This window comes from Heptranchias perlo, chromosome 1 (assembly GCF_035084215.1).
Source record: "Heptranchias perlo isolate sHepPer1 chromosome 1, sHepPer1.hap1, whole genome shotgun sequence".
Taxonomy (NCBI): Eukaryota; Metazoa; Chordata; class Chondrichthyes; order Hexanchiformes; family Hexanchidae; genus Heptranchias; species Heptranchias perlo.
In genome coordinates, this window is record NC_090325.1 from 93,362,149 (window position 1) to 93,373,428 (window position 11,280).

Genomic DNA, 11,280 nt, shown 5'->3' on the forward strand with positions numbered 1-11,280 from the left:
ATTAGTCCAGAGACTTGAGCACAAAATCCAGGCTAACACTCCAGTGCAGTACTGTTGGAGGTGACATTAAACCAAGGCCCTGCCTGCGCTCTCAGGTGGATGTAAAAGATTGCATAGCACTATTTGAAGAGGAGCAGGGGAGTTTTCCCTGGTGTCCTGACCAACATTTATTGCTCAACAAACATCACTAAAACAGATTATCTAGTCATTCCCACATTGCTCTTTGGGGGACCTTGCTGTGTGTGAATTGTCTGCTGCATTTCCTATGTAACGACAGTGACTACACTTCAAAAGTACTTCATTGGCTGTAAAGCGCTTTGGTCCTGAGGTTGTGAAAGGAACTATATAAAAGCAAGTCTGTCTTGGTATAACGTCCAATCCAAAAGACGGCATCTCTGAGCAGTGCAGCTCTCTACTACACTTGTGTCGAAAGCACTAATTAAAACTTTTTCCTAATGACAACTTTTCTATGTGGTGCTCACCACAGTTAACTCCTGTTTTGTTGTGCTACTCACTGGTTTTGAAAGTTTATTAGTGCAAGTTATGGTGTGTTACATTGCTTTTTGTAGTGCCTTAAACCAAGTTTACTTTTGTTTTAGAATGAAGACCATTCTCAGCAACCAGATTGTTGACATTCCTGACAATGGTACAGTAATCTTCATTTAACTTTTTGTCAAAGCTTTATAATCATTTACTGTACCTTACGTGTTGTAACTAGCATTGTCTCCTTGTTTGCAGTTGCTGTTGCTTTGAAAGGCCGTACTGTCATTGTAAAGGGGCCCCGAGGAACATTGCGCAGGGAATTTAACCACATCAACCTGGAGCTCAGTCTTCTTGGCACTAAGAAAAAGAAGGTAGGAAGTTTGTGTGTATCTGTTAAACATTTGGTGGAAACATTGTCGAGTGTATATTGATCAGATTGTTTTGCAAGACTTGAGTGAAACTTTGGTACATACTTAAGTGTCAGCTTGCTTCATTGGTTGTATGCTGTGCTCTGAGGAAGAAGCTTGTAAGTTCAAGCCCCATTTCCAAGATTTCAGCATATAATCTAGGGTGACAGTTCAGTCACTGAGGGAGTGCTGCATGTCTGGAGGTACTGATTTTCAGATGAGACATTTAAACCGACGGCCTGTTAGTCTGTTCAGGTTGGGGGTGGAATGTCCCACAACTTTTTTCTTTCAAAGAGCAGGTTGTTCTCCTAGTGTCCTGGCAAGCATTCATCCCTCACTCCACACCACGAAAACAGAGTAACTGATCATTCATCTCATTGCTGTTTGTAGGACTTTGCTGTGTGCAATTTGGCTAGTGTTTACTTTCCAAACATGTGCCTACACTTCAAAAATAATTAATTTGTCTGCGACTCTTTACGACATCCTGAGGCTATAAGGTGCTAAATAAGTGCATGTTTTTTTTGTTCACTATTAGTCTGTTGGACAGTATGATTCCACTTGCAGTTGTCTAAAGGTACTTTTATTTTACAAAGAGAGAACTTTCATTTATGTAGTGTCTTTCATGTTCTTGATGTCACAAAACACCATGCATCTAATGAATTGCCTGAAGTGTAGTCACTGTTTTGCAGGCAAATGCAGTAACCAATTTGTGCACAACATTTAGATATCTGACCTGTTAATCCGTTTTTGGAAGTGTTGATTGAGGACAAATGTTGGCCAGGAAACTAGGAGAACTCCCCAGCTCTTTGAATTGTGCCATGGATCTCTTGTCTCCCTCAACAGGCAGATAGATTCTCATCCCAAAGACAGCACATCTGGCAATGCGGCAGTTCCTCAGTATTGCCACCCTAGATCATGTGCTCAAATCCTGGCCTGGGGTTTGAACCCATGACCGTCTGAGGTGAGTGTGCTACCACTGGGCAAAGTTGTTTGCTACGCTTTGTAGGTACAAGACCTGTTTTACCTTTACTGGCATAGGCAACCTGACTGTCATGAACCCACATTTACCCTGCATGTTTGGCTACTTAGTGAGTGCAGTTGAGAAGTCTGCTGTTGGTTGCACTCTTTTTTTTTGTAAAACCACCTTAAGTAAATGTCTTAACAGTCAGATCATTTGGGCCCTCTTTACGAGGCAGATTACTTTAGTTTGCTTTTTGTTTAAACCAATGCAACGTATAGCAAATGGTATTAAAATGGAAATAGGTGAGGCTTTTCAAGAGCTTTGAGATGTGGATTTGGAGATGCATGGAGGCAGTGAAGTGGATAGATAAGAAAAGTAATTAGGTGATGGCAATAAGAATGTAGTTTGATATCAGAAAAAAGGCAAATGAATTTGATTGGGTGTGTGCTTAGTGGGGATGGGATGCTGAAAGAGATGTTAGGGCAGATGGAAGGAAAAAGAGGATGCTTCTGGGCTACCTGAAGAATGGGAAATCTTATGGTGAGTTGGAGAACAGCATAAATCAGTGGTTTGGAGAAGGGAATTGAGACAGATCTTGCCTTGGGCAGACCTACAACTTGCACTACCTTATGTACACTGACAGCTTTCTGTTCGGTGGGTATTTAGGTAGTCAATGAAGTATTGCTGGTCTGACACGAACCCAAACCGGGGAGTGCTACTTTGCAATACTTGATTTATTGTGGCTCAATTTCATAGTAGGAGTTCAAGCTGGACTTGGTCAGGCATTACCGTACTTAAATCTGATGTCTAAATTGGATGTTTAACTCATAGGTGACTGGTGTTTACTTTGTATTTTGTCATTATATTAATATAGTTCATGGCTTTTGGCAGTAAGACATGTTTGTAATGAATTAGAAGACTTTTACACAAGTTAATTTTGTTTCAGTGCTCCACTTTTTGTTTCCAATATCCACATCACGTGCATGTTTCAATGTTCCCTTCAGTATTTAGATATAAGATTTACCTTTCAGTAACCAGAGTTGTATACCTGAACTGAATGACTTGATGCCTTGGCCCTTCCTGAATCTACTGTTTTTCAAAACTTGGCAGTACATAGGATCATTTTTATTGGCCTGACCTTAAAGGTGATGGGAAAGTTAGGGTGAGGATTTAATAACATAAAATTTGAGTATATACTTATGAGCATATATGTATATTTGCACTCCTGGAAACACACCACTTTAGTTTGCTGCTTCTTCTGAACTCATTGGTTGTGGTTTTTCTGGTGGTCTCAGATCCATGTCAGGCTAGTCCAATGTGCTAAAAAAAACAATGGTACCATTGTGGTACCAATGGATAGTTTGTGTAACCTTCCTGTCACTTGAATGGATAGAGGGAGAGGTGGAGGCTGAAATGACAAGTCTTCATGATGCTGAAAATGTGCAGTTAATGTGTTTTTCTTTGGGTGATTTGAAGTTATTTTGTGCAACTCCAACCTTTTACCACTTATTGCCAATGCTGCCATTTTGGAATTGGTATTCCCAAGTAGCTAGGCTATCTCTGTATTGAGACTATCTTATCGCTTCCTGGTCTACAAATACTGCCATTAGCTGAAGGGTAGATCTTCAGTATTCCTCTGAAACCTGCAACTAGAATTGAGTGACTATTCCTGTGGGGCAAAATCCTTATCTACACTCTACTTCTGTAGAAATATGGTTAAGATTGTGATTTGTACATGATGGAAGCACCAACATTATAGTGCAGTATCTGCATTGCAACAATCAGTGGCAGAGCATTCAGCCATTAAGGCCCTACTTTCTTAATATTTGATCTTAAAAGCAAGATATAAATGCAAGTTGATTGGTGCATCTGAAGCCCATAATGCAATTTTTACCTTGTAATTGCTCCCAAGCATGTTCTCTCTTTACATTGCTGAAACTTTAAACTATATTATACACTAAATTCCATTAATTTTAGTCTTTGTATATTTAAATTAGTTAATAATTTGCACGATACTGCCTCAATCTAGTAGACAATTTTACAACACCAAGTTATAGTCCAGCAATTTTATTTTAAATTCACAAGCTTTCGGAGGCTACCTCCTTCCACATCGTTCACCTGAGGAAGGAGGTAGCCTCCGAAAGCTTGTGAATTTAAAATAAAATTGCTGGACTATAACTTGGTGTTGTAAAATTGTTTACAATTGTCAACCCCAGTCCATCACCGGCATCTCCACATCAATCTAGTAGTACAGTATAAAAATAGTTGGTCAAATATTTTTGATGAATAGACCCCTACCTTACGGTCCATTCAGACTCCAACATGCTGCTCACCTTTCTATGACACCAACCTGTTTAGACTATGCCACAGCTTAATAAACACACAGGGAGATGTGGCTCACCCCAGCTCTTCTGACCCTACAACTTGTCTTAGGAGCTTTTAGTCCACTCATAATTCTCCTCAATAGGGGACTCCATCCAAATTCCTGGGCATGTGAAAAGACTATGATTCATGCTGGTTTTCCTCCCTACAGTTTCTTTCCTCCTCTCTTCTGAAGGTGCTGACTCTTGCTGGGTTCTACCAGGTGCTGGCAGCCTCTGATATCCAATATCTTGCCCAATTATCCATATTCATGATTGGCAGGTAACTCAATAGCATTGAAGTGGGGGGGAGGGTGGAATTCAGAGCCGAGCCCCACATCATCCACACATGCACAGTACCAGGAGGAATTGCTGGAAGTGAATCCTGGCTACTATTCCTCTTCCAAACCCAGGAGTCCTGAGATTAACAGCTTCTCTAGCTGAGATCAGCTCACTCAACACAGAACAGGGATTCAAGGCAGGATCTTCCCGGTATGTGCATACTGCATAATCTTGCTGCACCACTGAGAAAGTGTTACATTGTTTCTTGAGAATCATAGGTAAAGGGCTTCAGCCCATATGCAGGAAAACACTGAGATTGAAAGGAGTAGGAGAAAAGATGAGGTAAATAGGAATTAATGATTAGATGACATGAAGCTCAAGTTCCAAAAACCTGCAGATTGCAGGAGAAAGGTGTGGAGTTCCAGGTTTGAGGCCCTGGGAAAGAATGGGTTAGAGTTGGAGACTTTTTGATTTCGATGCAGTGAGCATTCAAGAAGAATAAAGAGTGTGTAGGTTGGTGTATTTAGAGCTTAGAAGGAAGAAGAACAGAAAGTTCACTAGAGATGGTACAGAGGAGATTTACGAGTCTGTTGCCAGGACTGGAGAATTTTAGCTATGAGGAAAGATCGGATAGGCTGGGGTTCTCTTTGGAACAGAGGAGGCTGAGGGGTGATTTCATTGAGGTGTACAAAATTATGAGGGGCCTAGATAGAGTGGATAGGAAGGACCTATTTCCCTTAGCAGAGAGGTCAATAATTAGGGGGCATAGATTTAAAGTGATTGGTAGAAGGATTGGAGGGGAGCTGAGGAAATTTTTTTTCACCCAGAGGGTGGTGGGGGTCTGGAACTCACTGCCTGAGGAGGGGTGGTAGAGGCAGAAACCCTCAACTCATTTAAAAAATACCTGGATGTGCACCTGAACTGCCGCGACCTACAAAGCTACGGACCAAGTGCTGAAAAGTGGGATTAGGCTGGGTGGCTCACTTTCGGTTGGCACGGACACGATGGGCCGAATGGCGGCCTCCTGTGCCGTAAATTTTCTATGATTCTATGAAACGGTATGTTGAAAGTCAATAAGATCCATACCTGTGCTTACTAAGTCAATAGTAACATTGTTGCTTTCTGTTTCCAAGCTTCGAGTTGACAAATGGTGGGGTAACAGAAAAGAGCTGGCCACGGTGCGGACAATCTGCAGTCATGTACAGAACATGATCAAGGGCGTCACAGTAGTAAGTGGCTTATTATAAGTGGGCTAACTCAGTAGTTTTGTGCTTGCTCAAACATGTCTTTAAAGTGTTCCTCTCTTCTGAAATTGAGTCCTTGCTCGTATACAATTCCATGGGCGCTGGGTGTTTACCAGTACCTTGCCCAAATGCAAATTCATGTGTTAACCTTGGCCCTGAGTGTCAAGCTATTTGTGCATGTGGGCACGATAGCTTAACCCAATCATTCACCAGTGTACTTTCAGCAATAGTTGCTGCCAAGTGATCAGAAGTGGTACCTACTTTTTTTATTTTCCTCCTTCCCCATAACCCAGACCCTACTAGTTTACCAACTGATAGCTAGCTTAACAGCAACCTGGTATCCTCCTGTTTGTGGCATAGATACTCCTTTAACCAGCTGAGTCACTGGGGATGGGAGTCAGTGTTGGCTTTCATGATCGTGAATGCATCCATTAATTCCAGGCAAAAAATGAGACTTGCTTTAACTTCTGTGTATAATACTGATGTATCAAATTTTCTTATTATAATTTGCCTAAGTGTGGAGCATCCTTGATACCCTGGCTATAAAAGTTTTTCAATAAAACCTAATGTTCCAAATTCTGATTAGCATGGAGATTTATTATCCCAATTTGTGCTCACTCTCTGGGCAAATGTGTGTGTCTTTTCTCCCCCTCATCTACCCCATGTGAAACCTTCAGTGAATGGTTGAGATAATCCGTTAAAATTTTAAAATTGTCAGTTTAGGTTCTATTATAATCTAGGTTATTCTCTTAACTAATGGTGAAGGGCATTGTCTAATTATAAGCCATTTCATTTCAACATTGGGCTAAAAGTCTAATGTTTTATGCGCCTGACTTTTTTTTCTTTTTTTGCCCCATGCCATTCTGCAAAATTAGGGTTTCCGTTACAAGATGAGGTCTGTGTATGCTCACTTCCCCATCAATGTGGTTGTTCAGGAGACAGGATCTCTGGTCGAAATCCGTAACTTCTTGGGAGAAAAGTATATTCGCAGAGTCCGTATGAAGACAGGTGAGTGAAGAATGCATGGCTTTAACTTCTGAAAATGTTTGAAGAGGAAAGAGTTTCATTGTAACTCTCGTTCTTTCTTGCATCAGGTGTTTCGTGTACAGTTTCCCAGGCCCAGAAAGACGAGCTTGTTCTTGAGGGTAATGACATTGAACTAGTGTCCAACTCCGGTTAGTATGCTGCAGTCAGCTCGGGCTGCCTGATTGTTGAAAAGCTGTACAATGCATGGAACAGAATTAGAAGTAAATTGGTGACTGACCCATCCACCTGCATTTTATAAGGTCTAACTTACAAGAGTCTAAAATCTGTGCTTAATTTTTCATGGATACAAGTAGCAGGAAAAACCCATTTGGTTCAACAAGCCTGCCCTTCATTGAACCCTGCTCCACTTTCCTTATCAGTTCAAACATTTCTCAAAACTCATCTTGGTCAACGAGACACCTTGCCTTAATTTTTAAAACTTACTATTTGACCATAAAGCTTTCCTAACCAGCTTAGTTTCTAAAATCTTCATGACCAATTATCTTGCCTTCCGTGGCTAAGGTGGTCAGCAGTACTTGTATTGATTAGACTCCATTTGGAGAACCACAAGATTCCATCTCTAGCTGCCCTTATCTTTTTGTTAAAACCATGTATTATCTTTCTCTGCCATAATATCCTTCAAAAAAGAAAGCTCCAACTGTGGGAGATGGAATAGAAACAGGCCCATCAGCATCAAAAAAGAAAAGCAGTGTAACATTATGGCTTTGGGAAGGGTATACTGACAAAATGTTAAATATCTTTGTTACTGATGGATCTATTACTTAGCTCCACATTTTCTGTTGCATCTTTTAGTTGAGCATAGTTTCCTCTTGAATTATGCTGGCTGCTGTGCTTTTTCAGACATTTGTCCAGTAGATCTCTCAATTATTTGATTTTCCTCAGTGTTTAAACTGACGAGTCTATAATTTCAATTGCTATCACTTGCCCTCTCAAGTGATAAAGTAGTGTGTTTGACATATTCCAGTCCTCGGCTCTCCGGAATCTAGTGAACGATTAAAATTGTTATTTGATGCACTAGTAACTTCTATTCCTACCTCCTAGAAAACTTGTAGAGATGGAAGCTGCAGGTCTATGCAGGTGAAGTTTGTGGAGACTACTTATAGAACAAGTTGTTTCATCAGTGAAATGTCCTGGATTTTGACAGCCTGTAAAATTAGTGTCCTGCTTTAATCATGACTTGTGGTATCATGATTTGGTGAAGCTTAGTGGTCTGAACAGTTGCTGTAGTGTTCTGGTCTCTGGTTGTGGTCTTCAGCTGCTTCAGGAGTTTCCACTCATGTTTTCAAATAGCTTTGAATGTGAATCAATTTTCTTTCACAGATTTTTCAATTTCTTTCCTTATTAATATATCAATCTTGAAGTTGATCATTCAGATTAGGTGATTCTCTGGGGAAATTCTAGGTCTCTTAACTACTCCACCCCCCACCCCATATGAGTGTTTAATGCATGTTTGAGAATTGAACATGTCCTCAAGAATATTAATGTATATTTGCATTACCCAGAGAAACATCTGTGACCTTTCTTTGCTGTTTCTTGCTCTCCCAGTTTCCCCATGTCATTCCATCAGCCCATTTGAACACACTAGTGTCTGGTATAGTTTCTCTTACTGTGCCATAATGATTTTTCTCTATCCTTTGCATTAAACAGTAATTCCCAATTGGCGTAGTGCTGCCTGTCAATGCCACTCTTGTGCTGATAGATATGGCAGTGATCCAGGGTTACTTACTGGCTTCTGTTTCCTTGTCTGCTGTAGTCTCTCCCTCCCTCCCTTCCCAATTCTATGGATGATGCCGGAATTTGAATTCTCGATGTAGTGGTGAGCCAAAACTTAACCACCACATGACTGCTATCTCTCGCTTTTTTCTGGATGCCATGTTTCTTTCAGCAAAATTGTGAAAATCCTAAACTGATTTTAATTTTGCTCTTTAGAACTGCTTTATTGGCTTAACCCTTGAGCTGCTGTTGTCTGAATATGTATCAAATGTTTCTAATTGGCAGCTTAAGGGTTACGTGCTGCTGCAATATGATTTGATGTGCTGTCTTTAGTTTTCCTTTCAGCTTCTATATGCATGATGCCTCTTTTTGGTTAATTTTCCTGCATGGATTATTTATCTTCTAGCTGCCCTGATCCAACAGGCAACAACAGTCAAAAACAAGGATATCAGAAAGTTCTTGGATGGTATTTACGTCTCTGAGAAGGGTGCAGTTGTTGAGGCCACAGCATAAACATAATGGATTGAAGGTTAGAAAGTGCCTTCTCTTCTCCACTGGAGCAGGCATGCATGGGGTTATATGAAGAGGAAACATCCTCATCTCTGCACAGATGTTCTGGTGTAGCTGATTTTAAAAAAAAATTAAGTTCTAAATGTGCTTATGTGAAAAGACAGATCTTTAAAATTCAGTAAAAAGCAAGATGGTGTAAGAGGATGGAGTAAAGCAGGCAGTTTCCTTGATGAATTCCTGTCATCTCGACACTGCTGCACCTGAGGTCTATTTTTTTTCTTTAACCTGTTAACGGTGGAGTGTTCGGGCAGTACAGGTACCAACATGGAGTCTTAAGGTTTGCTGCTACTTAAATTGTTTTCTCACAATGGGGTTTTTGGTCAGACAGCCAAATCAAAACAAGCTTTTGTGAGAAGGAGGAGAAACTGACATTTTTCTTGCCCTGCTTGATCATTCTGTCACCTAGAAGGTTCTGCTATCCAGACCATTGAATCCTGCAGAGGTGGGTGCACGGTGGAGAATAGTCTCAATCAGAACAGACCTGTTACAAAAACTTGAAAATCCTCGTTCAGTGAGAATTTATCAGTAAGATAATTGATCTGATTATTAATTTCAGTTAAATTAATTGTTTTTAAAGATTTTCTTCTGCCTCCCTTTCTAATGGTCTGGACTCTAGATGGGTGCTGTTTCATGGATGCTAGAAGTCCTTCAGTACATTGCCCAAATGCCCCTCCTTCCATTTTCAAGCCAAGAGAGGGAAGGAGAATTTATCTTTTTAAGGGGGGGGGGGGGGGAAATCTTCATTATAAAAGTGGTCAGTTCATTAAGATAATTGATGTGAGTCCTGATTTACAGTTGAATGGTTATGATGTCCTTCCCCGTGAGCACTAGAAGCCACTTTGTGCCTGTTTATGGCAAGCTATGACATTGTCAGGAGGCTTTTTGACTGGAGGATATAGTAGCCAAGCCCGATCCTGTCCTCCTCTTGACACCCACATAGGTACACTTACAGATTGTGGCCAGGAACAAAATCCTTGTTTGACCTATTTTGATACTTCCTAATTTGCCATTGAGCATAAATTAAACCTGGGACCTAGTCTGAATAGTGAAACCATTTGAGGCAGTTGAAAAGAGGTGCTGTAAATGATCACTGGTGGAAGTTGACTGAATGTTAGTTTAATCCACAAATCTAACTTTGTAAATGTAATATTAAGCTGGTAAGTTTTCAGTGTTTTAGTTGTAGAATGCAACAGTTCCAGCTGAAAATCCTATTTATTTCAGTAGTAGCACCTGATCTTGCTTTTATGCTACTTTCTTATTAGAAATGTAAGCAGTATATTAACTGCTTTTTCCTCTGGTATGATTAAATACACAATCCTTTTAAAGAAGGTAGATGGATGTTGTAAAAATGTTGAAGTTAAAGCATCACCATGCTGTTTACTGTGGTGAGTTTAGACACTTCTGTACTAATATAGTTTGTTTTGTCTTCAGCTGCTCTCATTCAGCAAGCAACAACAGTGAAGAAGAAGGATATTCGTAAATTCCTGGATGGTATCTATGTGAGCGAAAAGGGCACTGTTGTTCAACAGCTCGCTGATTAACACACTCAACTCTTCTGGATAGTAACAGCTGAATAAATTTTATGGACTGAAAATAGAATTGTCGCTGTATTTTCTTGGTATTCAGCTGCTTATCTGATTTAAATCTTTGAAAAGCATCCCATTTACTTGATTAGGTTTTTACCACAACCAACATCGATTGAATGATTGTGATGCGACTGAAGGTATTTTGGCCCTGACCAAGGCTACCTCCAACCAATCCTCATCTCTCTGCCTTCCAAATACCTCTGCTTTGTGACTAAGGTGGGGGAGGGGGTGCAGAAACTATGCTCTACCCAACTTCCTCATAAATATACACTCAAACTCATTCTATCCCCTCCTTTGGCATCTTGCTTGAAATGTCATTGTTTCCCTTCCACCTTTAATGCCCTTGTCACCTGATTTGCATGGAGCCACTTGGTACTGCCATATTTGTTGGTCTGCAAGTGTGTATACATGGCAGGTGCCCAATCTGCAGCTTCCATTTTGGATTCTTTTCCCCCTGCTCTTCTGGCACCTCCTTTTAAAAAGAGTGCTGTGCTCAAAAAAAAAATCCTTCTATCTGCACAAGCCCACTTGTTTCCTTACTGAAATCTCCTTTAGCCTTTGCATTCAGTAGTGACTTCCAAACTAAACTCCTAGTTTGCTCATGTCTTCACTCACCCTCACTTTGCT

At 40.5% G+C, this 11,280-nt stretch overlaps 1 protein-coding gene across 2 annotated transcripts; it reads left to right on the forward strand.

The window, feature by feature from the left end:
- The first annotated feature begins 553 nt into the window (after nucleotides 1–553).
- Nucleotides 554–10,666, forward strand: rpl9 (ribosomal protein L9). 2 transcript variants are annotated; one of them, XM_067988645.1, is made up of 7 exons: nucleotides 554–646; nucleotides 739–854; nucleotides 5,627–5,722; nucleotides 6,613–6,745; nucleotides 6,832–6,912; nucleotides 8,904–9,026; nucleotides 10,499–10,666. In XM_067988645.1, the coding sequence occupies exons 1-6, from the start codon at nucleotides 601–603 to the stop codon at nucleotides 9,008–9,010; spliced, it is 579 nt and encodes a 192-aa protein (XP_067844746.1). In that variant the 5' UTR covers nucleotides 554–600; the 3' UTR covers nucleotides 9,011–9,026; nucleotides 10,499–10,666. The 2 variants fall into 2 exon arrangements, with proteins under 2 accessions (XP_067844746.1, XP_067844736.1); XM_067988635.1 differs by lacking the exon at nucleotides 8,904–9,026.
- Nucleotides 10,667–11,280: the final 614 nt, after the last annotated feature.

What these genes read in the sequence shown, in the direction of transcription:
- rpl9 (XM_067988635.1), top strand. Translation starts at nt 601, where the DNA reads ATGAAGACCATTCTCAGCAACCAGATTGTTGACATTCCTGACAATG. An exon ending in TGATCAAGGGCGTCACAGTA is followed by an intron (nt 5,723 to 6,612) that starts GTAAGTGGCTTA and finishes CTGCAAAATTAG; the next exon opens with GGTTTCCGTTACAAGATGAG. An exon ending in TGAACTAGTGTCCAACTCCG is followed by an intron (nt 6,913 to 10,498) that starts GTTAGTATGCTG and finishes TTTTGTCTTCAG; the next exon opens with CTGCTCTCATTCAGCAAGCA.